At 46.7% G+C, this 27,561-nt stretch overlaps 2 protein-coding genes across 7 annotated transcripts in view; one reads left to right on the forward strand and one right to left on the reverse strand.

Annotated features, from left to right (window-relative positions):
* nsd2 (nuclear receptor binding SET domain protein 2) overlaps positions 1-7,279 on the forward strand; it is a 51,936-nt gene extending 44,657 nt beyond the window's left edge. For all 3 annotated transcript variants that reach the window (XM_064953098.1, XM_064953100.1, XM_064953099.1), the window contains 2 exons: positions 447-636; positions 6,366-7,279. In XM_064953098.1, the coding sequence (XP_064809170.1) occupies positions 447-636; positions 6,366-6,529 (354 nt within the window). In that variant the 3' untranslated portion in view covers positions 6,530-7,279. The remainder of the gene's footprint in view (positions 1-446; positions 637-6,365) is intronic.
* A 5,617-nt stretch (positions 7,280-12,896) lies between these two features.
* Positions 12,897-27,184, reverse strand: LOC135525459 (protein Jade-1-like). 4 transcript variants are annotated; one of them, XM_064953101.1, is made up of 9 exons: positions 27,117-27,184; positions 26,157-26,242; positions 22,957-23,021; positions 22,678-22,835; positions 21,350-21,534; positions 18,885-19,096; positions 18,536-18,703; positions 18,348-18,464; positions 12,897-16,097 (listed from the first exon to the last, which is right to left on the reverse strand). In XM_064953101.1, the coding sequence occupies exons 2-9, from the start codon at positions 26,203-26,205 to the stop codon at positions 15,567-15,569; spliced, it is 1,485 nt and encodes a 494-aa protein (XP_064809173.1). In that variant the 5' UTR covers positions 26,206-26,242; positions 27,117-27,184; the 3' UTR covers positions 12,897-15,566. The 4 variants fall into 4 exon arrangements, with proteins under 4 accessions (XP_064809173.1, XP_064809174.1, XP_064809176.1 ...); XM_064953102.1 differs by lacking the exon at positions 27,117-27,184 and adding an exon at positions 26,850-27,097; XM_064953104.1 differs by lacking the exon at positions 18,348-18,464.
* Between the last annotated feature and the right edge of the window lie 377 nt (positions 27,185-27,561).

Genomic DNA, 27,561 nt, shown 5'->3' on the forward strand with positions numbered 1-27,561 from the left:
GTTGGAGTCGTGCTTGGCCACGCAGTCGTGGGTGAACAGGGAGTAAAGGAGGGGTCTAAGTACACACCCCTGTGGGGCCCCTGTGTTACGGGTCAGCGTTGTGGAGGTGATGTTGCCTATCCTTACCACCTAGAGGCGGCCTGTCAGGAAGTCCAGGATCCAGTTGCAGAGAGAGCTGTTCAGTCCCAGGGTCCTTAGCTTAGTGATGAGCTTTGAGGGAACTATGGTATTGAACGCTGTGCTGTTGTCAATGAACAGCATTCTCACATAAGTGTTCCTTTTGTCCAGGTGGGAAAGTATGGAGTACGATTGAGATTGCGTCATCTGTGGATCTGTTGGGCTTATGCAAATTGGAGTTGGTCTAGGGTTTCTGGGATGATGGGGTTGACTGTTTCCTGTCAGACCTCTGGTGGCAAGGCTCCTATCTGACTGTTGTTTCCTGTCAGACGTCTGGTTTCCAGGCCGCGGAGCCCAAGGGGAAGAAAGCCAAGAAGAAAGTGAAGAAGCGTCGGGGGAAGGAGTCTGAGGACGAGTGTTTCCGCTGTGGAGACGGAGGGCAGCTGGTTCTGTGTGACAGGAAGAGCTGCACCAAGGCCTTCCACCTCTCCTGCCTAGACCGCACCAAGAGACCGTTCGGTAAGACCCTAACCCCAGACCCTTCCACCTCTCCTGCCTAGACCGCACCAAGAGACCGTTCGGTAAGACCCTAACCCCCTAACCCCTGACCCTTCCACCTCTCCTGCCTGGACCACACCAAGAGACCCTTCGGTAAGACCCTAACCCCCTAACCCCTGACCCTTCCACCTCTCCTGCCTGGACCACACCAAGAGACCGTTCGGTAAGACCCTAACCCCTGACCCTTCCACCTCTCCTGCCTGGACCACACCAAGAGACCCTTCGGTAAGACCCTAACCCCTGACCCTTCCACCTCTCCTGCCTGGACCACACCAAGAGACCCTTCGGTAAGACCCTAACCCCCTAACCCCTGACCCTTCCACCTCTCCTGCCTAGACCGCACCAAGAGACCGTTCGGTAAGACCCTAACCCCTGACCCTTCCACCTCTCCTGCCTGGATCACACCAAGAGACCCTTCGGTAAGACCCTAACCCCCTAACCCTTCCACCTCTCCTGCCTGGACCGAACCAAGAGACCCTTCGGTAAGACCCTAACCCCCTAACCCCTGACCCTTCCACCTCTCCTGGCGGGACCACACCAAGAGACCCTTCGGTAAGACCCTAACCCCTGACCCTTCCACCTCTCCTGCCTAGACCCCACCAAGAGACCGTTCGGTAAGACCCTAACCCCTGACCCTTCCACCTCTCCTGCCTGGACCGAACCAAGAGACCCTTCGGTAAGACCCTAACCCCCTAACCCCTGACCCTTCCACCTCTCCTGCCTAGACCGCACCAAGAGACCGTTCGGTAAGACCCTAACCCCTGACCCTTCCACCTCTCCTGCCTGGACCACACCAAGAGACCCTTCGGTAAGACCCTAACCCCCTAACCCCTGACCCTTCCACCTCTCCTGCCTAGACCGCACCAAGAGACCGTTCGGTAAGACCCTAACCCCCTAACCCCTGACCCTTCCACCTCTCCTGCCTGGACCACACCAAGAGACCGTTCGGTAAGACCCTAACCCCCTAACCCCTGACCCTTCCACCTCTCCTGCCTGGACCACACCAAGAGACCCTTCGGTAAGACCCTAACCCTAATTAAGAATAAAAAGCTGAAATATCTCGAGTCAATAAGTATTCAACCCCTTGGTTATGTCAAGCCTAAATAAGTTCAGGAGTAAAAATGTGCTTAACAAGTCACATAATAAGCTGCATGGACTCACTCTGTGTGCAATAATAGTGTTTATCATTCTTTTTGAATGGCTACCTCATCTCTGTACCCCACACATACAATTATCTGTAAGGTCCCTCAGTCCAACAGTGAATTTCAAACACAGATTCAACCACAAAGACCAGGGAGGTTTTCCAATGCCTCACAAAAAGGGTAGATGGTTAAAACATTCCATTAAAAAGGCAGACATTGAATATCCATTTTGAGCATGGTTAAGTTATTAATTACACTTTGGTTGGTATATCAATAGAGCCCCATAGTGTAGGTGTTATAATACCCTAGCGGTCAAACAGGGAAATGGTACCAATCGTTTTTCCACCATTCATTCCTCCCATAGGGGATTTAACAATTATTTAAAATAAGGTCTGTTTCGTGTAGGCTTACCCTGGCATGACGTTTTGATAGCCATGTAAATCTCTCTAGGGCAAGGTGACTTTTATCAATATATTCAGCTCTATTCTCTCTCAGATTCTAAAATGCTAATTAGAATGAAAGTAGACATCATGCAAGACCACAAATCCCTGCCAGCACCTGCACACCTTTGCTAACAGGTATTATTTAAAACTTGCACAGTTCACAGAATTGTCCATTGAAAGAAATGTAGCCAATTATTCATTGCTACATTTCGCTAACATTAGATCGTCAATCCAGAGATTCTTTGCCTCGATTCGTCAGTCTCTCATCCAGATCATCATGGCATTTGTAGTTCTTTATGATAGCCAATATTAGCAGCTAATTGGTGTTTCATTTTGGGGGGGGTGAATAAAGGTGAATGTACTGATAGAGTCCGCTTGTCGTAGAGAGATTAAAACGTCACGCCAGGGTAAGCCTACACGAAACAAAGGGGATTTTTAGAAACACTTAAAATAAGGGCAAAGGGACCAGTTAATGGTTGAAAAACAATTGGAACTATTGCCCTGTTTGACTGCTAGGTTTTATGGGTATTATGACTCATACCGTGGTACTCTATACACCCAGTCACTACACAGGTACAGGCATCCTTCCTAATTCAGTTTCCAGAAAGGGAAACCACAGGGATTTCACGATGAGGCCAATAGGGACTTTAAAGCAGAGTTTTAATGGCTATGAAAGGAGACAACTGAAGATGGAGCAACAACATTGTAGTTACTCCATAATACTAACCTAAATGACAGTGAAAATATGGAAAACTGTACTAAATACAAATATTCAAAAATATATTATATATCTGACCCCAACACATTGTGATATTATATACAGTACTTTGCGACCTTTTGCCACATTTCAGGCTTCAAACATAAAGATATAAAACTATTTTTTGTGAAGAATCAACAACAAGTGGGGCACAATCATGAAGTGGAACGACATTTATTGGATATTTCAAACTTTTTTTAACAAATCAAAAACTGAAAAATTGGGCGTGCAAAATTATTCAGCCCCCTTAAGTTAATACTTTGTAGTGCCACCTTTTGCTGCGATTACAGCTGTAAGTCGCTTGGGGTATGTATCAGTTTTGCACATCGAGAGACTGAAATTTTTTCCCATTCCTTCTTGCAAAACAGCTCGAGCTCAGTGAGGTTGGATGGAGAGCATTTGTGAACAGCAGTTTTCAGTTCTTTCCACAGATTCTCGATTGGATTCAGGTCTGGACTTTGACTTGGCCATTCTAACACCTGGATATGTTTATTTTTGAACCATTCCATTGTAGATTTTGCTTTATGTTTTGGATCATTGTCTTGTTGGAAGACAAATCTCCGTCCCAGTCTCAGGTCTTTTGCAGACTCCATCAGGTTTTCTTCCAGAATGGTCCTGTATTTGGCTCCATCCATCTTCCCATCAATTTTAACCATCTTCCCTGTCCCTGCTGAAGAAAAGCAGGCCCAAACCATGATGCTGCCATCACCGTGTTTGACAGTGAGGATGGTGTGGTCAGGGTGATGAGCTGTGTTGCTGTTACGCCAAACATAACTTTTTGCATTGTTGCCAAAAAGTTCAATTTTGGTTTCATCTGACCAGAGCACCTTCTTCCACATGTTTGGTGTGTCTCCCAGGTGGCTTGTGGCAAACTTTAAACAACACTTTTTATGGATATCTTTAAGAAATGGCTTTCTTCTTGCCACTCTTCCATAAAGGCCAGATTTGTGCAATATACGACTGATTGTTGTCCTATGGACAGAGTCTCCCACCTCAGCTGTAGATCTCTGCAGTTCATCCAGAGTGGTCATGGGCCTCTTGGCTGCATTTCTGATCAGTCTTCTCCTTGTATGAGCTGAAAGTTTAGAGGGACGGCCAGGTCTTGGTAGATTTGCAGTGGTCTGATACTCCTTCCATTTCAATATTATCGCTTGCACAGTGCTCCTTGGGATGTTTAAAGCTTGGGAAATCTTTTTGTATCCAAATCCGGCTTTAAACTTCTTCACAACCGTATCTCGGACCTGCCTGGTGTGTTCCTTGTTCTTCATGATGCTCTCTGCGCTTTTAACGGACCTCTGAGACTATCACAGTGCAGGTGCATTTATACGGAGACTTGATTACACACAGGTGGATTGTATTTATCATCATTAGTCATTTAGGTCAACATTGGATCATTCAGAGATCCTCACTGAACTTCTGGAGAGAGTTTGCTGCAAGTAAAGGGGCTGAATAATTTTGCACGTCCAATTTTTCAGTTTTTGATTTGTTAAAAAAAGTTTGAAATATCCAATAAATGTCGTTCCACTTCATGATTGTGCCCCACTTGTTGTTGATTCTTCACAAAAAATAGTTTTATATCTTTATGTTTGAAGCCTGAAATGTGGCAAGAGGTCGCAAAGTTCAAGGGGCCGAATACTTTCGCAAGGCACTGTATCTGACCCCAACACATGATGATATTAGATATCTGACCCCAACACATTGTGATATTATTTATCTGACCCCAACACATGATGATATTAGATACAGTGGGGCAAAAAAGTATTTAGCCAGCCACCAATTGTGCAAGTTCTCCCACTTAAAAAGATGAGAGGCCTGTAATTTTCATCATAGGTACATTCCAACTATGACAGACAAAATTAGAAAAAAAAATCCAGGAAATCACATTGTAGGATTTTTAATGAATTTATTTGCAAATTATGGTGGAAAATAAGTATTTGGTCAATAACAAAAGTTTATCTCAATACTTTGTCATTGTAAGTCTTCACAAGGTTTTCACACACTGTTGCTGGTATTTTGGCCCATTCCTCCATGCAGATCTCCTCTTGAGCAGTGATGTTTGGGGCTGTTGCTGGGCAACACGGACTTTCAACTCCCTCCAAAGATTTTCTATGGGGTTGAGATCTGGAGACTGGCTCGGCCACTCCAGGACCTTGAAATTCTTCTTATGAAGCCACTCCTTCGTTGCCCGGGTGGTGTGTTTGGTATCATTGTCATGCTGAAAGACCCAGCCACGTTTCATCTTCAATGCCCTTGCTGATGGAAGGAGGTTTTCACTCAAAATCTCACGATACATGGCCCCATTCATTCTTTCCTTTACACGGATCAGTCGTCCTGGTCCCTTTGCAGAAAAACCGCCCCAAAGCATGATGTTTCCACCCCCATGCTTCACAGTGGGTATGGTGTTCTTTGGATGCAACTCAGCATTCTTTGTTCTCCAAACATGATGAGTTGAGTTTTTACCAAAAAGTTATATTTTGGTTTCATCTGACCATATGCCATTCTCCCAATCTTCTTCTGGATCATCCATATGCTCTCTAGCAAACTTCAGACGGGCCTGGACATGTACTGGCTTAAGCAGGGGGACACGTCTGGCACTGCAGGATTTGAGTCCCTGGCGGCATAGTGTTACTGATGGTAGGCTTTGTTACTTTGGTCCCAGCTCTCTGCAGGTCATTCACTAGGTCCCCCCGTGTGGTTCTGGGATTTTTGGTCACCGTTCTTGTGATCATTTTGACCCCCACGGGGTGAGATCTTGCGTGGAGCCCCAGATCGAGGGAGATTATCAGTGGTCTTGTATGTCTTCCATTTCCTAATAATTGCTCCCACAGTTGATTTCTTCAAACCAAGCTGCTTACCTATTGCAGATTCAGTCTTCCCAGCCTGGTGCAGGTCTACAATTTTGTTTCTGGTGTCCTTTGACAGCTCTTTGGTCTTGGCCATAGTGGAGTTTGGAGTGTGACTGTTTGAGGTTGTGGACAGGTGTCTTTTATACTGATAACAAGTTCAAACAGGTGCCATTAATACAGGTAACGAGTGGAGGACAGAGGAGCCTCTTAAAGAAGTTGTTACAGGTCTATGAGAGCCAGAAATCTTGCTTGTTTGTAGGTGACCAAATACTTATTTTCCACCATAATTTGCAAATAAATTCATTAAAAATCCTACAATGTGATTTTCAATTTGTCTGTCATAGTTGAAGTGTACCTATGATGACAATTACAGGCCTCGTCTTATTAAGTGGAAGAACTTGGACAATTGGTGGCTGACTAAATACTTTTTTGCCCCACTGTATATAACATAATGTGTTAGTTATATAATAGATATTATATTGGTTATTATGTTATGTTTCAGGGCGCTGGGACTGCCCGTGGCACCACTGTGACGTGTGTGGAAAGCCATCTGAGGCATTCTGCCAGCTGTGCCCCAACTCATTCTGCAAGAACCACCAGGAAGGGGTGCTACGGCCCTTGCCCCCCAAGGGACAGCTCTGCTGCCAGGAGCACGACCACCTCTAACACAACACCCAGAGTGGACTGAGGCCTAGGCTGACCCGGACCCCGACACACCCCCTCGGACTCCCCAAAGGCTTCAGGAGAGGCCTTGACCACAGTCTGGGAGACGCTGACCTGCAGCAGAACTGGGCCCAACTCCATAATGTCTTCAAGATGACAGACGGACAGAAATCCCTTTATCAATGTATGTTGTCTCTCTCCTCATCAGGGATCTGCTGTACTAATCTACAACTCGAACCAACCAGGTCCTTTTACACTCAGATAGCCAGCTAATCAGGTCCTTCCACCTGTAAGTTGTTTGTCTGTAACTCGTCTGCACTGAGAGAACTAAACACACACCTGTCTGTGGTACAAACACACAAGACAGTCAGCAGAGTACAGTACACCTCCCAACTACAGTCAGCAGAGTACAGTACACCTCCCAGCTACAGCCGGCTACAGCATTTGTCTCATCTCTTGAAGCGCCACTGCTCTCCTCTCATAGATGACTTTAAACAGTAGAAGTTTCTATTATTTATGTGTGTATATGAAAGAGCAATGTTCTAGTAATACTGGAATATTGTTAGTTCCAGGTGGTTTTATATCTGATAAGTAATATCTAAGGATAGGCCTTGAATTAGGTTTGTTTCCTGTAATAGCCATAGGATACATTTAATTTTAAGTACATGATATTGTTTTAATTGTTTTCTTCATTTGAGTGATACTAGTATACCTGGTCAGATAGTGTTATTAAAGCACAGAGCTGAAACCTTATTGTGGACTTTTACTCTGAAACCTTATTGATGTTCTTTCAGGTTTTCTACTTGAGTCTTTTAGGTGAGCTCAGGAGTTCTTGGCTTGAGCATGTATTGTTTTCTTTTTGTGAGATGAGGCATCCATGTGGTTTAAAGCACAGTGAGTTATACTACATTTATTTATTTATTTTTACCTTTATTTTACTAGGCAAGTCAGTTAAGAACAAATTCTTATTTTCAATGACGGCCTAGGAACAGTGGGTTAACTGCCCGTTCAGGGGCAGAACAACAGATGTCACGTTGTCAGCTCGGGATTCGAACTTGCAACCTTTCAGTTACTAGTCCAATGCTCTATCCACTAGGCTACCCTGCCGCCCCAACATGACCAAAAAAGTAGTGAAGACATCAAAACTGAAATAACACGTATGGTATCATGTCGTAACCAAAAAAAAGTTAAACAAATCAAAATAAATGCATTCCAGGTGACTACCTCATGAAGCTGGTTGAGAGAATGCCAAGAGACAGCAATGCTGTCATCAAGGAAAAGGGTGGCTCTACCCCGGTAGAGTTCACAGTAACTAAACCCCTCTCTACACTGGCAGTGGTTGATGGATGTCGTTAAACCCGTTGTTATTGAGCACTGTCATTTACTCTGGAGCTGCATTGTGCTATTAGGAGTATTGGAACTGCTGTTGTCATAGTACCCAGAGTCTAATATGTAAATAATGAGGGAAAAGTGAGGCATTTATTGTAAATATCATACCACTAATAAGATTGTATGTTTGATACAGTGCTGATGATTATCTTTTTGTGCCAGACTTCAAAACGTATGAATCATGCAATAATAGTGTTAAACCATCACATGCATTTTAGCCACCGTTCTGTGACTTCAGGTTCTACGGACTTGTAGGGCTGGTTTCCCTGACACAGATGAAGGAGAATCTCTAGGGCTGGTTTCCCTGACACAGATGAAGGAGAATCTCTAGGGCTGGTTTCCCTGACACAGATGAAGGAGAATCTCTAGGGCTGGTTTCCCTGACACAGAATCTCTAGGGCTGGTTTCCCTGACACAGAATCTCTAGGGCTGGTTTCCCTGACACAGATGAAGGAGAATCTCTAGGGCTGGTTTCCCTGACACAGATGAAGGAGAATCTCTAGGGCTGGTTTCCCTGACACAGATGAAGGAGAATCTCTAGGGCTGGTTTCCCTGACACAGAATCTCTAGGGCTGGTTTCCCTGACACAGAATCTCTAGGGCTGGTTTCCCTGACACAGATGAAGGAGAATCTCTAGGGCTGGTTTCCCTGACACAGATGAAGGAGAATCTCTAGGGCTGGTTTCCCTGGCACAGATGAATGAGAATCTCTAGGGCTGGTTTCCCTGACACAGATGAAGGAGAATCTCTAGGGCTGGTTTCCCTGACACAGATGAAGGAGAATCTCTAGGGCTGGTTTCCCTGACACAGATGGAGAATCTCTGTTGAGAATGATATTAGTCCAGGACTAGGCTTTGGGCTGGATTTAATCCTTGTTAAAATGTAAAGTCATGTGAAATCCTTAGATTAGGGCCTAATGAATTTATTGAAATTGAGAGAATTACCTGAAAGTGGAATGATCAATCGTACCTCTTTCAGGTAATAAATTCAAAGAAATCACGAATGATGGGCTATGCATAAGCTTTTAATTTATAGCCTCTTGTCTCTCTCACAATATGAGCCATGCTCTCCATTGGCCTCACTCCTTAAATGCTCCTTAGCTCTTGGAGTCCCAGGAAAAACTAGACTAGAATAGCTTGCTGGAAGAATTTAGTTTTATAATTTCTTATACTAATAGACTATTGGAAGAGGGATGCAAGGCTCTTGTTTGCTATTTGTAAGTCGCTCTGGATAAGAGCGTCTGCCAAATGACTTAAATGTAAATGTATGTACAGCAGCCAATAGAAAAGGCTATGTGCTGGGGAGTTTGAAAGGAGAAAGAGGGTAGGCTATATCAGTTATTTGTTCGGACCCGTAACCATTCAATCTTGGTGACGCAAAAAGAAAACCATCTGCATCTTGATGCAGTCTTTTTATTATTGAAGCATGTCATTACAGTGATTAAGATCAGGACAACTAAACATTCATTTAGGCTAACTGTTGAAAGGGAAGCAACAACTAAGGGGAGCTGTGAGGGGAACGGCACCGCAGTACCTCCAGGCTCTGATCAGGCCCTACACCCAAGCAAGGGCACTGCGTTCATCCACCTCTGGCCTGCTCGCCTCCCTACCATTGAGGAAGTACAGTTCCCGCTCAGCCCAGTCAAAACTGTTCGCTGCTCTGGCCCCCCAATGGTGGAACAAACTCCCTCACGACGCCAGGACAGCGGAGTCAATCACCACCTTCCGGAGACACCTGAAACCCCACCTCTTCAAGGAATACCTAGGATAGGATAAGTAATCCTTCTCACCACCCCCCCTTAATGATTTAGATGCACTATTGTAAAGTGGCTGTTCCACTGGATGTCAGAATGTGAATTCACCAATTTGTAAGTCGCTCTGGATAAGAGCGTCTGCTAAATGACTTAAATGTAATGTAAATGTGGGAGGCTAATACGCATGTCACACAACATGCTAGCATAGGATAAAATGCTCACTAACAGGGATGTAAACAATTGTGGGAAATATGCTTTTTTAGCATTTGGAACACTTCTGGGATCTTTTATTTCAGTTCATGCATTATTCTAAAAAGGGTTTAAAAAAAATACTCAATCTACACACAATACCCCATAATGACAAAGTGAAAACAGGTTTTTGGAAATTTGAAATTGAGCTCAGGTGCATCGTGTTTCGATTGATCATCCGTGATGTTTCTACAACTTGATTGGAGTCCACCTGTGTTGAATTCAACTGATTGGACATGATACGGAAAGGAACAGACATGTCTATATATATATGTCCCACAGTTGACAGCAGTACATGTCAGCAAAAAATGATGTCGAAGGAAATGTCCGTAGAGCTCAGAGACAGGATTGTGTCGAGGCACAGATCTGGGGAAGGGTACCAAAACATTTCTACAGCATTGAAGGTCCCCAAGAACACAGTGGCCTCCATCATTCTTAAATGGAAGAAGTTTAGAACCACCAAGACTCTTCCTAGAGGCCACCTGGCCAAACTGAGCAATGGGGAAGAAGGGCCTTGGTCAGGGAGGTGACCCAGAACCCTATGGTCACTCTGACAGAGCTACAGATTTCCTCTGCGGAGATGGGAGAACCTTCCAGAAGATAAACCATCTCTACAGTACCCCACCAATCAAGCCTTCGTGGTAGAGTGGCCAGACGGAAGCCACTCCTCAGCATAAGGCACATGACAGCCCACTTGGGAGTTTGCCAAAAGGTACCTAAAGGACTCTCAAACCATGAGAAACAAGATTCACTGGTCTGATGAAACCAAGATTTAATTATTTGGCCTGAATGCCAAGCGTCACGTCTGGAGGAAACCTGGCACCATCCTTACGGTGAAGCATGGTGCAGGCAGCATCATGCTGTGGGGATGTTTTTCAGCGGCAGGGACTGGGAGACTAGTCAGGATCGAGGGAAAGATGAACGGAGCAAAGTACAGAGAGATCCTTGACGAAAACGTGCTCTAGAATGCTCAGACTGGTGCGAGGTTCACCTTCAAACAGGACAACGACCCTAAGCACACAGCCAAGACAACGCAGGAGTGGCTTTGAATGTCCTTGAGTGGCCCAGCCAGAGCCCGGACTTGGACCTGATCGAATCTCTGGAGAAACCTGAAAATAGCTGTGCAGCGACTCTCCCCATCCAACCTGACAGGGCTTGAGAGGATCTGCAGAGAAGAATTGGAGAAACTCCCCAAATACAGGTGTGCCAATTGTAGCACTATACCCAAGAAGACTCGAGGCTGTAATCGCTGCCAAATGTGGTTCAACAAATTACTGAGTAAAGGGTCTGAATACTTATGTAAATGTGATATTTTTTTTATATATATTGGTAAAGATTTTTTTTTAAATCTGTTTTTGCTTTGTCATTATGGGGCATTGTGTGTAGATTGGCGGGAAATGTAATCAATTTTAGAACGCACTGTATATGAGCAGGCTATTAAATTGAGGCAAACACAGCATTAGTTTAAACTTAATTTGGCTAAAGAAAATGTCAACAGAATTAAATAAAACAATTGCAAACTGGTTTAAACCTTGACAAAAGTTTTGAACAGGCTATATTGCAGCAATTACCAACAAAGGCAAGTGCCTACAACACCCAATAAATGACAAATAGGCTGTTATGGGGATCACGTGACCCTTGAACGAGATGGCCGCATGAACTAAGAGCTCTGCACAAGTAGTTTCCAACTCATCTTACCTCCACTTCAAGTTTATACTCCTTTAGCTTTAGTCAAAAAGTCCTGGCAGGCTACAAAAGGCGGCATTACAGGTGACATTGTTATCCGGACTCGAGCATCAGCGGCGGAAAAAGCCTCCAAGAAGCAACTAGCTTCAGAAAAAGCTAGCGCCATTAGCCAGGAGCATTAATGCTATTACTAAAGGAGGTAAGACAACATATAGTCGACATCCATATAGCCATCTAATCTATATTTATTTTCAGTTAGACTGTATGGTGGGTTAGAGTCAGCGTCAGTGAGAGAGTGTGCTGGATTAGAGTCGGTTCGACAGCGGGCTGGGTAAGAGTCGGGATCAGTAAGACAGCTCAGCATTTAACACCATAGTACCCTCCAAGCTCGAGACCCTGGGTCTCGACCCGCTCCCTGTGCAACTGGGTACTGGACTTCCTGACGGGCTGCCCCCAGGTGGTAAGGGTAGGTAACATCTCCACCCCGCTGATCCTCAACACTGGAGCCCCACAAGGATGCGTTCTGAGCCCTCTCCTGTACTCCCTGTTCACCCACGACTGCGTGGCCATGCACGCCTCCAACTCAATCATCAAGTTTGCGGACGACACTACAGTGATAGGCTTGATTACCAACAACGATGAGATGGCCTACAGGGAGGAGGTGAGGGCCCTCGGAGTGTGGTGTCAGGAAAATAACCTCACACTCAACGTCAACAAAACTAAGGAGATGATTGTGGACTTCAGGAAACAGCAGAGGGAGCACCCCCTATCCACGGGACAGTAGTGGAGAGGGTAGTAAGTTTTAAGTTCCTTGGCGTACACATCACGGACAAACTGAAATGGTCCACCCACACAGACAGCGTCGTGAAGAAGGCGCAGCAGCGCCTCTTCAACCTCAGGAGGCTGAAGAAATTCGGCTTGTCACCAAAAGCACTCACAAACTTCTACAGATGCACAATCGAGAGCATCCTGTCGGGCTGTATCACCGCCTGGTACGGCAACTGCTCCGCCCACAACCGTAAGGCACTCCAGAAGGTAGTGAGGTCTGCACAACGCATCACCGGGGGCAAACTACCTGCCCTCCAGGACACCTACACCAGCCGATGTCACAGGAAGGCCATAAAGATCATCAAGGACAACAACCACCCGAGCAACTGACTGTTCACCCCGCTATCATCCAGAAGGCGAGGTCAGTACAGGTGCATCAAAGCTGGGACCGAGAGACTGAAAAACAGCTTCTATCTCAAGGCCATCAGACTGTTAAACAGCCACCAACACTGGAGTTGAGGCAGTATGTTGGCAGCAACCACTTTAATAATGGAAATTGATGTAAAAATATCAATAGCCACTTTATATTAAGTAGCATTGTTTAATGTTTACATACCCTACATTACTCATCTCATATTTATGTATATACTGTACTCTATATCATCTACTGCATTTTGCCATCTTTATGTAATACATGTATCTTTATGTACATATTCTTTATCCCTTTACACTTGTGTGTATAAGGTAGTAGTTTTGGAATTGTTAGCTAGATTACTCGTTGGTTATTACTGCATTGTCGGAACGAGAAGCACAAGCATTTCACTACACTCACATTAACATCTGCTAACCATGTGTATGTGACAAATAACATTTGATTTGAGTAAGGTTAGTTAGAGTCAGGGTCAGTTAGTGTGCTGGGTTAGAGTCAGGTTCAGTTAGTGTGCTGGGTTAGAGTCAGGTTCAGTTAGTGTGCTGGGTTAGGGTCAGTTAGTGTGCTGGGTTAGAGTCAGGGTCAGTTAGTGTGCTGGGTTAGAGTCAGGGTCAGTTAGTGTGCTGGGTTAGAGTCAGGGTCAGTTAGTGTGCTGGGTTAGAGTCAGGGTCAGTTAGTGTGCTGGGTTAGTCAGGGTCAGTAAAACAGTATTGTGGATTAGAGTCAGGTTAAATTTGACTGTACGGTGGGTCAGGGTCAGTTGGACAGTGTGCTGGGTTAGAGTCAGGGTCAGTTAGTCTGCTGGGTTAGAGTCAGGGTCAATTTGACTGGTGGTTTAGAGTTGGGGTCAGTAAGACAGTATGGTGGGTTAGAGTCAGAGTCAGTAAGACAGTATGGTGGGTTAGAGTCAGGGTCAGTTGGACAGTGTGCTGGGTTAGAGTCAGGGTCAATTTGACTGGTGGTTTAGAGTCGGGGTCAGTAAGACAGTATGGTGGGTTAGAGTCTGAGGAGTACGGTAGTTCTGTCTGTCTGGTTCCGAGGAGTACAGTAGTTCTGTCTGTCTGGTTCCGAGGAGTACAGTAGCTCTGTCTGTCTGGTTCCGAGGAGTACAGTAGCTCTGTCTGTCTGGTTCCGAGGAGTACAGTAGCTCTGTCTGTCTGGTTCCGAGGAGTACAGTAGCTCTGTCTGTCTGGTTCCGAGGAGTACAGTAGCTCTGTCTGTCTGGTTCCGAGGAGTACAGTAGCTCTGTCTGTCTGGTTCCGAGTAGTACAGTAGCTCTGTCTGTCTGGTTCCGAGGAGTACAGTAGTTCTGTCTGTCTGGTTCCGAGGAGTACAGTAGCTCTGTCTGTCTGGTTCCGAGGAGTACAGTAGCTCTGTCTGTCTGGTTCCGAGGAGTACAGTAGCTCTGTCTGGTTCCGAGTAGTACAGTAGTTCTGTCTGGTTCTGAGTAGTACAGTAGTTCTGTCTGGTTCTGAGGAGTACAGTAGTTCTGTCTGTCTGGTTCTGAGTAGTACAGTAGTTCTGTCTGGTTCTGAGGAGTACAGTAGCTCTGTCTGTCTGGTTCTGAGGAGTACAGTAGTTCTGTCTGGTTCTGAGGAGTACAGTAGCTCTGTCTGGTTCTGAGTAGTACAGTAGTTCTGTCTGGTTCTGAGGAGTACAGTAGCTCTGTCTGTCTGGTTCTGAGGAGTACAGTAGTTCTGTCTGTCTGGTTCTGAGTAGTACAGTAGTTCTGTCTGGTTCTGAGTAGTACAGTAGTTCTGTCTGGTTCTGAGTAGTACAGTAGTTCTGTCTGGTTCCGAGGAGTACAGTAGTTCTGTCTGTCTGGTTCTGAGTAGTACAGTAGTTCTGTCTGTCTGGTTCTGAGTAGTACAGTAGTTCTGTCTGGTTCTGAGGAGTACAGTAGTTCTGTCTGTCTGGTTCTGAGGAGTACAGTAGTTCTGTCTGGTTCTGAGTAGTACAGTAGTTCTGTCTGGTTCCGAGGAGTACAGTAGTTCTGTCTGTCTGGTTCTGAGTAGTACAGTAGTTCTGTCTGGTTCTGAGTAGTACAGTAGTTCTGTCTGGTTCTGAGGAGTACAGTAGTTCTGTCTGTCTGGTTCTGAGGAGTACAGTAGTTCTGTCTGTCTGGTTCTGAGTAGTACAGTAGTTCTGTCTGGTTCTGAGTAGTACAGTAGTTCTGTCTGGTTCTGAGGAGTACAGTAGTTCTGTCTGTCTGGTTCTGAGTAGTACAGTAGTTCTGTCTGGTTCTGAGGAGTACAGTAGCTCTGTCTGTCTGGTTCTGAGTAGTACAGTAGTTCTGTCTGGTTCTGAGGAGTACAGTAGCTCTGTTTGTCTGGTTCTGAGTAGTACAGTAGCTCTGTCTGTCTGGTTCTGAGTAGTACAGTAGTTCTGTCTGGTTCTGAGGAGTACAGTAGTTCTGTCTGGTTCTGAGTAGTACAGTAGTTCTGTCTGGTTCTGAGGAGTACAGTAGTTCTGTCTGGTTCTGAGGAGTACAGTAGTTCTGTCTGTCTGGTTCTGAGGAGTACAGTAGTTCTGTCTGGTTCTGAGGAGTACAGTAGTTCTGTCTGTCTGGGTCATAGCACACTGGTCTCATATTCCTGTGATGTTTCTCCCAGTCATTAGACAAGCACACAGGCAACAGCCAATGCTGCACTCCGGATTTATTTCAATGGTTCGAGATACACCTGCTGGTATTGGGTTAGGAGTTAGTCATCCACCTCTTTGGTGACTCCCCCCCTCTGCAGCTGGAGACAATCAGCCAATAGCCAGCTACCTGGGTGTGGCCGGCCTGGGAGGCGTCGGCGCAGCACCCTGACCCATCCCCCGGGGAAACAGGTGGTGGAGGACGACATCATCATGTTCTCTCCTTGCCAGACTCTCCTCCTCCATCTGGGGAGTCAGCAATGGCTGGCTGTGATTGGCTTGGCATTTCAGTTTCCAGTACTGATACATGAAGTGGACTGTCTCCTGGTTCAGCTGCAGGGCCTGGGACACCTCCTTCACAGCAACTAACTGGTGTGACGACTCCTCCAGCTGCTGTAGTCTGATGTGATGGAGGCTCAGGGCCTCCACTGGGTTGGGGACTGGATGAGGGACAGGAGGGTTAAGAACTTCATCTCCTCTCAGTCTCCCTCCCCTCCTCCCCTCCTTGCCGTCCTCTCCTCCCACCAGACCAGAGTGTTTAGGGCAGAAGGACTTGAACTTGACCTCATCCTGCTCTTTGATGATGGTGTTCATCTCCAGACTGCTGTCTAAGGCACAGCTCACATGGAACGCTGTCCGACAGCTTTCAGCTGAACACTGAGGGAACAGAGAGGAATGCTAAGGTAACTGACAGGTAACTGAGAGAAAACTGACAGAGAAAGGACTGCTAACGTGACAGAAATCCACACTAACAGTCATTAAAGCCTTCCCCATGCTAGCTTCATAGATCCAGTCTGGTCTTTACAGAGACATCAGGTCAGTGTGTATCTGTATACAGGATCCAGTCTGGTCTTTACAGAGACAGCAGGTCAGTGCATACCTGTATACAGGATCCAGTCTGGTCTTTACAGAGACAGCAGGTCAGTGCATACCTGTATACAGGATCCAGTCTGGTCTTTACAGAGACATCAGGTCAGTGTGTATCTGGATCCAGTCTGGTCTTTACAGAGACAGCAGGTCAGTGCATACCTGTATACAGGATCCAGTCTGGTCTTTACAGAGACAGCAGGTCAGTGCATACCTGTATACAGGATCCAGTCTGGTCTTTACAGAGACAGCAGGTCAGTGTGTATCTGTATACAGGATCCAGTCTGGTCTTTACAGAGACAGCAGGTCAGTGTGTATCTGGATCCAGTCTGGTCTTTACAGAGACAGCAGGTCAGTGTGTATCTGTATACAGGATCCAGTCTGGTCTTTACAGAGACAGCAGGTCAGTGTGTATCTGGATCCAGTCTGGTCTTTACAGAGACAGCAGGTCAGTGTGTATCTGTATACAGGATCCAGTCTGGTCTTTACAGAGACAGCAGGTCAGTGTGTATCAGGATCCAGTCTGGTCTTTACAGAGACAGCAGGTCAGTGTGTATCTGGATCCAGTCTGGTCTTTACAGAGACAGCAGGTCAGTGTGTATCTGGATCCAGTCTGGTCTTTACAGAGACAGCAGGTCAGTGCATACCTGTATACAGGATCCAGTCTGGTCTTTACAGAGACAGCAGGTCAGTGCATACCTGTATACAGGATCCAGTCTGGTCTTTACAGAGACAGCAGGTCAGTGTGTATCTGTATACAGGATCCAGTCTGGTCTTTACAGAGACAGCAGGTCAGTGTGTATCTGGATCCAGTCTGGTCTTTACAGAGACAGCAGGTCAGTGTGTATCTGTATACAGGATCCAGTCTGGTCTTTACAGAGACAGCAGGTCAGTGTGTATCTGGATCCAGTCTGGTCTTTACAGAGACAGCAGGTCAGTGTGTATCTGGATCCAGTCTGGTCTTTACAGAGACAGCAGGTCAGTGTGTATCTGGATCCAGTCTGGTCTTTACAGAGACAGCAGGTCAGTGCATACCTGTATACAGGATCCAGTCTGGTCTTTACAGAGACAGCAGGTCAGTGCATACCTGTATACAGGATCCAGTCTGGTCTTTACAGAGACAGCAGGTCAGTGTGTATCTGGATCCAGTCTGGTCTTTACAGAGACAGCAGGTCAGTGTGTATCTGTATACAGGATCCAGTCTGGTCTTTACAGAGACAGCAGGTCAGTGTGTATCTGGATCCAGTCTGGTCTTTACAGAGACAGCAGGTCAGTGCATACCTGTATACAGGATCCAGTCTGGTCTTTACAGAGACAGCAGGTCAGTGTGTATCTGTATACAGGATCCAGTCTGGTCTTTACAGAGACAGCAGGTCAGTGTGTATCTGTATACAGGATCCAGTCTGGTCTTTACAGAGACAGCAGGTCAGTGTGTATCTGTATACAGGATCCAGTCTGGTCTTTACAGAGACAGCAGGTCAGTGTGTATCTGGATCCAGTCTGGTCTTTACAGAGACAGCAGGTCAGTGTGTATCTGTATACAGGATCCAGTCTGGTCTTTACAGAGACAGCAGGTCAGTGTGTATCTGGATCCAGTCTGGTCTTTACAGAGACAGCAGGTCAGTGCATACCTGTATACAGGATCCAGTCTGGTCTTTACAGAGACAGCAGGTCAGTGCATACCTGTATACAGGATCCAGTCTGGTCTTTACAGAGACAGCAGGTCAGTGCATACCTGTATACAGGATCCAGTCTGGTCTTTACAGAGACAGCAGGTCAGTGCATACCTGTATACAGGATCCAGTCTGGTCTTTACAGAGACAGCAGGTCAGTGTGTATCAGGATCCAGTCTGGTCTTTACAGAGACAGCAGGTCAGTGTGTATCTGTATACAGGATCCAGTCTGGTCTTTACAGAGACAGCAGGTCAGTGCATACCTGTATACAGGATCCAGTCTGGTCTTTACAGAGACAGCAGGTCAGTGCATACCTGTATACAGGATCCAGTCTGGTCTTTACAGAGACAGCAGGTCAGTGCATACCTGTATACAGGATCCAGTCTGGTCTTTACAGAGACAGCAGGTCAGTGCCCATCTGTTACTGGGGATGTGGGACATGTTGGTGATGGGCTCCATCTTCTCTGGGTTCCCAATGCTCACCTAGAAGTAAATTAACTTACAATAAGCAGGATTAAGGGTCAGGGTCAAGGTTAAGGATCAGGGGTCGTCACCTCGGAGATCCACAGAGCACAGCTGATGTGGACCCACTTGGTTCCGCTGCGGGTGGGCTTCATGGCCCCGCCCTTCTTGGGGCAGACTTGGCATTTGGGCGAGATGCCGAGAGCACAGGTCTGACACAGCCAGCTCCCTTTTGGTACCTTCAGAATCCCATAACACACCTGGAACATACAGACCCAGACAGGGTTAGGGGTCGTCACCTCGGGGATCCACAGAGCACAGGTCTGACACAGCCTGCTCCCTTTTGTACCTTCAGAATCCCATAACACCCCTGGAGCATACAGACCCAGACAGGCCACTGAAGAGCAGAATTACAAGCGGTATTAAAAACTAAAGCCGTACCTGGTGAACACAGATGTTGCACTTGTCACAGAAAACCATCTCATTGTTGTCCTCGCCGTCAGGTGACCGACACACGTCACACACGACGTCTTCGTCGTACTCCATGCCAAACCCCTCCTCCGTTGCCATGGGATGTCTCATTCTGTCATAGCAACGCCGCTCGAACTCCTCCATTGCTCTCTCCATGGTGGTCTCATCCAGTACAGCCATGCCTGAAGAACAGTAAACAGTATTATAGTGCAGTCTAGACCAGCGTGGGTCAAATGGAGGGTCGCGGGTATCAGTGTAAATCATCCTCCAGTCTGATTAGTAAACCAGGTAGAAAGGGTGTCGAAATTATAATGAACATGTGAAAATAAATGTTAACACTCTGTGGTCTCTAACCAGTGAGTTTAGAAAATGAAGGGCAACAAAACACAATAAGAGGTGGGGATGTTCTTAGACAGAACTGCTGCATTACCAATATAGTATTACACACATTTTCACAGATTGTATTTGGGATTATTTTTTGCGTGAATTTTGGATCGCTCTAGAGACAAAACCAGTAGAGAACCACTGGTCTAGACTAACCCTAACCCTCCAGTAGAGAACCACTGGTCTAGACTAACCCTAACCCTCCAGTAGAGAACCACGGGTCTTGGCAAACCCCTAACCCTCCAGTAGAGAACCACCGGTCTAGACTAACCCTAACCCTCCAGTAGAGAACCACCTGTCTAGACTAACCCTCCAGTAGAGAACCGCCGGTCAAGACTAACCCCTAACCCTCCAGTAGAGAACCGCCGGTCTAGACTAACCCTAACCCTCCAGTAGAGAACCGCCGGTCTAGACTAACCCTCCAGTAGAGAACCGCCGGTCTAGACTAACCCTCCAGTAGAGAACCGCCGGTCTAGACTAACCCTCCAGTAGAGAACCGCCGGTCTAGACTAACCCTCCAGTAGAGAACCGCCGGTCTAGACTAACCCTCCAGTAGAGAACCGCCGGTCTAGACTAACCCTCCAGTAGAGAACCGCCGGTCTAGACTAACCCTCCAGTAGAGAACCGCCGGTCTAGACTAACCCTCCAGTAGAGAACCGCCGGTCTAGACTAACCCTCCAGTAGAGAACCGCCGGTCTAGACTTACCCTCCAGTAGAGAACCGCCGGTCTAGACTTACCCTCCAGTAGAGAACCGCCGGTCTAGACTTACCCTCCAGTAGAGAACCGCCGGTCTAGACTTACCCTCCAGTAGAGAACCGCCGGTCTAGACTTACCCTCCAGTAGAGAACCGCCGGTCTAGACTAACCCTCCAGTAGAGAACCGCCGGTCTAGACTAACCCTCCAGTAGAGAACCGCCGGTCTAGACTAACCCTCCAGTAGAGAACCGCCGGTCTAGACTAACCCTCCAGTAGAGAACCGCCGGTCTAGACTAACCCTCCAGTAGAGAACCGCCGGTCTAGACTAACCCTCCAGTAGAGAACCGCCGGTCTAGACTAACCCTCCAGTAGAGAACCGCCGGTCTAGACTAACCCTCCAGTAGAGAACCGCCGGTCTAGACTAACCCTCCAGTAGAGAACCGCCGGTCTAGACTAACCCTCCAGTAGAGAACCGCCGGTCTAGACTAACCCTCCAGTAGAGAACCGCCGGTCTAGACTAACCCTCCAGTAGAGAACCGCCGGTCTAGACTAACCCTCCAGTAGAGAACCGCCGGTCTAGACTAACCCTCCAGTAGAGAACCGCCGGTCTAGACTAACCCTCCAGTAGAGAACCGCCGGTCTAGACTAACAAGGACCTTTAAACACAGTATTATAGTACAGTCGAACCCCAACCCTCTCTCCATGGTTGTCTTGTCCAACAGCCCCATGCTTGGAGAACAGACAGTCAACACAACGTGAACCGTGACACAATCAACACTACGTAGCGCTGAACCGCGACAGTCAGCACAACGCAGCTTTGAACCGCGACGCAGTCAACACTACGTGGCGCTGAACCGCGACAGTCAACACTACGTGGCGCTGAACCGCGACGCAGTCAACACTACGTGGTGCTGAACCGCGACAGTCAACACTACGTGGCACTGAACCGCGACAGTCAACACTACGTGGCGCTGAACCGCGACGCAGTCAACACTACGTGGCACTGAACCGCGACAGTCAACACTACGTGGCACTGAACCGCGATAGTCAACACTACGTGGCACTGAACCGCGACAGTCAACACTACGTGGCGCTGAACCGCGACGCAGTCAACACTACGTGGCGCTGAACCGTGACGCAGTCAACACTACGTGGCGCTGAACCGTGACGCAGTCAACACTACGTGGCGCTGAACCGTGACGCAGTCAACACTACGTGGCGCTGAACCGCGACGCAGTCAACACTACGTGGCGCTGAACCGCGACGCAGTCAACACTACGTGGCGCTGAACCGCGACGCAGTCAACACTACGTAGTAAGCTGTACAACCTTAGTTGAGGGGGTAAATCTACTGACCCATCAGAGTGAACTGCTGGTTGATGAGCTCCAGCCAGGCCACGTCAGTGTCGTTGAGGTCGTAATGACACGTCCCCTCAGCCAGGGTCTGGATGTCCACGTACCCCAGCGCCCCTGAACCCCCAGAACGGATCCACTTCTTGGGCTTCAAGAACATCACCTCCGTCCCCTTTTCAGCCACCACCCTAAGGAGCAGAGAGTTAGATATTAGGCCCGGGACGATACCAGTTTCCCGATACTCGTTGGTATTGTGGCAAGGAAACAAAACTCAGATTTATCATCACAGCCCTATTGGATATTAGAAACAACAAGTAGGCGTTGGTCTGAAATTCACGAGCCCCACAATGCCTACTCCACCAAGGTTTCACAGCTCACAGCTTTGACCTACTACAGTAGCTATGTTGGTATTGTACTTCAGACTGTGTAGACAGGTTGCTAATGATTCAAACCTTCTCAAACAGCCTGATTCATACTGTTAGAGGAGGTATTTCATAATAATGTTATTTATACTGCACATACACAGAGAGACAGACACATGTAGGCTACATGTCCTACCAGGCTACATGTCACATGTCCTACCAGGTTACAAGCTGGGATATGGTGTTTAGGCTATATGTCCTACCGGGCTACAGGCTGAGGGATGGTGTTCAGGCTATATGTCCTACTGGGCTACAGGCTGAGGGATGGGGTTTAGGCTATATGTCCTACTGGGCTACAGGCTGAGGGATGGGGTTTAGGCTACATGTCCTACCGGGCTACAGGCTGAGGGAGGTGTTTAGGCTACATGTCCTACTGGGCTACAGGCTGAGGGACGGTGTTTAGGCTATATGTCCTACTGGGCTACAGGCTGAGGGATGGGGTTTAGGCTATATGTCCTACCGGGCTACAGGCTGAGGGATGGTGTTTAGGCTACATGTCCTACCGGGCTACAGGCTGAGGGATGGGGTTTAGGCTACATTTCCTACCGGGCTACAGGCTGAGGGATGGTGTTTAGGCTACATGTCCTACAGGCTGAGGGATGGTGTTTAGGCTACATGTCCTACAGGCTGAGGGATGGTGTTTAGGCTACATGTCCTACTGGGCTACAGTCTGAGGGATGGTGTTTAGGCTACATGTCCTACCGGGCTACAGGCTGAGGGATGGTGTTTAGGCTACATGTCCTACTGGGCTACAGGCTGAGGGATGGTGTTTAGGCTACATGTCCTACTGGGCTACAGGCTGAGGGACGGTGTTTAGGCTACATGTCCTACAGGCTGAGGGATGGGGTTTCGGCTACATGTCCTACTGGGCTACAGGCTGAGGGATGGTGTTTAGACTACATGTCCTACCGGGCTACAGTCTGGGGAATGATGTGAGGGCTGACAGGGACCTGGACTCCCTTCTCCCACTCCTGTCTCCAGGGATCGGCCAGGATGAAGTAATCCTCAGGGTTCAGTTGGTACTTGTCATGGAGCTTCATGGCCGTGATAAAGTCTGTCCTGAACACCTGCACAACACAGGGACAAAGTCAGACAGATTATTCACTAAATACCTGGGACATGTATACTTCCTTCAGCAGCACACAGCAATAGGCCAACAAAAGGGGTTAGGTTAGTGGGGTGACATACCTCTGCGGGCTTCATCCCATTGGTTCTCCTGAGTTTAGAATGTTGCGACCAAGAAGTGGAGTTACCTTTGAGAAGACAGAGGAATTAATAAAGTCAGACTTCAGCCATCTCAATTCTCCTTGGAGCTTATCTTAAACCGACATTTAGGCCCAATCATTTCCATCAAACTTCTGCAACTTGATGGGTATCTGACTGTAACCTGAAGTCTTTCTAGACCACTAGCGTGTAGGCCTATCTATGGTCCTGTAAGACACTAGAATATATAGTCCTTTATGTCGTCCTGTGAAATGTATGGAACAACGGCTGGTGTTCAGTTTCTTCCTTCTTTCTGCCTGACCTGCCAAGACATCTTTAAATGTCCAGTAGCGCTGTCTGGCACTACTCTCTCTCTGTCTGGTCTGGAGACCCCCTGCCTCTCTGCTCTCTGTCCGTGGTGTCTCTCTGGTCAATCTCCTGAGCCTTCCTGAACACCAAGTACAGCAGAGAATCAACAGGCCAATGAAATGACTTGTTTTCAAGTCTGAATTAGAGGTAATTGGACAGCTCTAAACATGATCTTAGAGAAATCACTGGTGCAACAATATTTTCATAGAAATATAGTCTGTGTGAAGAGTGGGTTGAGGTTAGTTTAGTGCTCCAAAACCCTTCTCCATATATGGGGTTTCAGCGGCTACATTTGGCGTCGCTGTGTTAACATTTAGGAAGTCAATAATCATTACTTTCAAAACATATGCTGATATGCCTCTTATCTTTCATATCAGCCAGGAATAATCTTCCAAATAAAAAAGATAGAGTTAAGATAGCAGTTAATGTACAGATCCACAAGCTGCGAGTCCCTCGGATTGAAAAACTACACCTCCTGCCCAGTTAGCTGACACACAGGTGTTCGGGGCACGCTAGATAGCTAATTAGCACAGGTGGAGGCCTATGTCTTCGTAAAACAAGCAAGGTGTGTAGTAATTTAACCTTTTGGAAAATATATTATTTATCGCTGATATGCAAGCGATGCGTGTGATGTTAAGACTGTCTCGGGCTCTTAATAACCAAACCTAACTAACCCTATCATCATAGACCTAAAGCAGTCCACATCTATGAATGGGGTGGGGTTACTCTAACCCTATCATCATAGACCAAAAGCAGTCCACATCTATGAATGGGGTAGGGTTACTCTAACCCTAACTAACCCTATCATCATAGACCTAGAGCAGTCCACATCTATGAATGGGGTGGGGTTACTCTAACCCTATCATCATAGACCTAAAGCAGTCCACATCTATGAATGGGGTGGGGTTACTCTAACCCTATCATCATAGACCTAGAGCAGTCCACATCTATGAATGGGGTAGGGTTACTCTAACCCTAACTAACCCTATCATCATAGACCTAGAGCAGTCCACATCTATGAATGGGGTAGGGTTACTCTAACCCTAACTAACCCTATCATCATAGACCTAGAGCAGTCCACATCTATGAATGGGGTGGGGTTACTCTAACCCTATCATCATAGACCAAAAGCAGTCCACATCTATGAATGGGGTAGGGTTACTCTAACCCTAACTAACCCTATCATCATAGACCTAGAGCAGTCCACATCTATGAATGGGGTGGGGTTACTCTAACCCTATCATCATAGACCTAAAGCAGTCCACATCTATGAATGGGGTGGGGTTACTCTAACCCTATCATCATAGACCTAAAGCAGTCCACATCTATGAATGGGGTGGGGTTACTCTAACCCTATCATCATAGACCTAGAGCAGTCCACATCTATGAATGGGGTAGGGTTACTCTAACCCTAACTAACCCTATCATCATAGACCTAGAGCAGTCCACATCTATGAATGGGGTGGGGTTACTCTAACCCTATCATCATAGACCTAAAGCAGTCCACATCTATGAATGGGGTGGGGTTACTCTAACCCTATCATCATAGACCTAGAGCAGTCCACATCTATGAATGGGGTAGGGTTACTCTAACCCTAACTAACCCTATCATCATAGACCTAGAGCAGTCCACATCTATGAATGAGGTAGGGTTACTCTAACCCTAACTAACCCTATCATCATAGACCTAGAGCAGTCCACATCTATGAATGGGGTGGGGTTACTCTAACCCTATCATCATAGACCAAAAGCAGTCCACATCTATGAATGGGGTAGGGTTACTCTAACCCTAACATCATAGACCTAGAGCAGTCCACATCTATGAATGGGGTAGGGTTACTCTAACCCTAACTAACCCTATCATCATAGACCTAGAGCAGTCCACATCTATGAATGGGGTAGGGTTACTCTAACCCTAACTAACCCTATCATCATAGACCTAGAGCAGTCCACATCTATGAATGGGGTAGGGTTACTCTAACCCTAACATCATAGACCTAGAGCAGTCCACATCTATGAATGGGGTAGGGTTACTCTAACCCTAACTAACCCTATCATCATAGACCTAGAGCAGTCCACATCTATGAATGGGGTAGGGTTACTCTAACCCTAACATCATAGACCTAGAGCAGTCCACATCTATGAATGGGGTAGGGTTAACTAACCCTAATCATAGACCTAGAGCAGTCCACATCCCTAACCCTAACATCATAGACCTAGAGCAGTCCACATCTATGAATGGGGTAGGGTTACTCTAACCCTAACTAACCCTATCATCATAGACCTAGAGCAGTCCACATCTATGAATGGGGTGGGGTTACTCTAACCCTAACTAACCCTATCATCATAGACCTAGAGCAGTCCACATCTATGAATGGGGTAGGGTTACTCTAACCCTAACTAACCCTATCATCATAGACCTAGAGCAGTCCACATCTATGAATGGGGTAGGGTTACTCTAACCCTAGCATCACAGACCTAAAGCAGTCCACATCTATGGGGTAGGGTTACTCTAACCCTATTTAATTTTTTTAATCAATTTTACTAGGCAAGTCAGTTAAGAACAAATTCTTATTTTCAATGACGGCCTAGGAACAGTGGGTTAACTGCCTGTTCAGGGGCAGAACGACAGATTTGTACCTTGTCAGCTCGGGGATTCAAACTTGCAACCTTTCGATTACTAGTCCAACGCTCTAACCACTAGGCTACCCTGCCGCAGGGTAGGGTTACTCTAACCCTAACTAACCCTATCATCACAGACCTAAAGCAGTCCACATCTATGGGGTAGGGTTACTCTAGTTGAAGAGGGTGCTTACTTCCATTGTCAGAGTCTTCGCTGCTGCTTGGATGTCGACTTCTCTTCATGATCAGTCTTGGCGAGGTTAAGGTCTAATTGTGTAATCTGAAAAGAGGAGATTCATAACCAACTGCACAGCCCAGACAGATTCCTCTGCTACCAAGTACCCAACTTTCACTAGACCAAACACGGCTGCCATCTGCCTGACTGATGATCAATGACTTCCCATCTATCATCTCAACCAGAGTTTTTGGACTGACGATTAGTATGATAGATAATGTGGTGGCAAATTGTAAGATTTTTTTAAATGTAACCTTTAACTAGGCAAGTCGGTTAATTCCGGACGACGCTGGGCCAATTGTGCGCCGCCCTATGTATCTTGTACTGCTCAATTATAAGACGGTCACCTCACCCACCATCACACAAAAGTGCTAATCACTAACGTTATTCATGCACCAGTGTCAAGGCTCCTAGCTAGCTAGGAACAAGCGAAACACCCGTCTACGACTGACAGGGTTTATTCCCATCTGAGACATCAAGCAACAACAACAAAATGGTACTAAAAATCATTGTTTACGTCACAATGACCCCACGGCTGTGTATGTCTGAACGTTCCACAACGTTGTGCCCTGCTGAACACGCCCCAACAACTCGTTCAGCAGTAACACATTCATATCAGAACAAAATGCTAGTAGCGAATCTACTAACTCACCGGGGCGGCAGGTAGACTAGTGGTTAGAGCGTTGGCCCAGTTACCGAAATGTTGCTCGATCGAATCCCCGAGCTGACAGGCAGTTAACCCACTGTTCCTAGGCCTTAATTGTACATAAATGACTTGCCGAGTTAAAATAAAAAAATGTTGACCAAACACAACCATGTATGTATGACGTGTAAACAAACACATGTGCTTAACTAGCTAACGTTACACGAACAACTGAATAGGATAACTTGTTTGTTTGTCAGTAAAAGGTTAGCCTACCTGACGTGCCATCTTAGCTCGCAAACCGTAACCAATGATACCGATAACTAACCCTGTACCCCTTGCTGGTAATCTTCTTTGGTTCGGTTTAACGGCGGTTGACATCCAATACATGTTACATTATCGCCACCTACTAGATTGGAGTATAACTCCCTTTGCTTGAAAATCAACAAATACCCTACCATCTAACCCTACACTCACTAAAACCCATCACCACTATTACAATGTAATTAGTCCTACCTCAGGCCAACAGCCTTAACATAATACAATTTGATTTGATTCAACAAGAAGGGACACAACCACTGTAACACCCCAATACCTCTATGCAGCTGCCACCACAGCCTCAAATTTCTGCCACTTCCATTCCATCCCTGCAGTACAGTTGATAACCATAACTATAACTTGTTGGCCCCTCCCCCTGTACTGGTACAGATCTACTAGTCAC

The sequence above is a fragment of the Oncorhynchus masou genome, chromosome 32, assembly GCF_036934945.1.
Source record: "Oncorhynchus masou masou isolate Uvic2021 chromosome 32, UVic_Omas_1.1, whole genome shotgun sequence".
Lineage (NCBI taxonomy): Eukaryota > Metazoa > Chordata > Actinopteri > Salmoniformes > Salmonidae > Oncorhynchus > Oncorhynchus masou.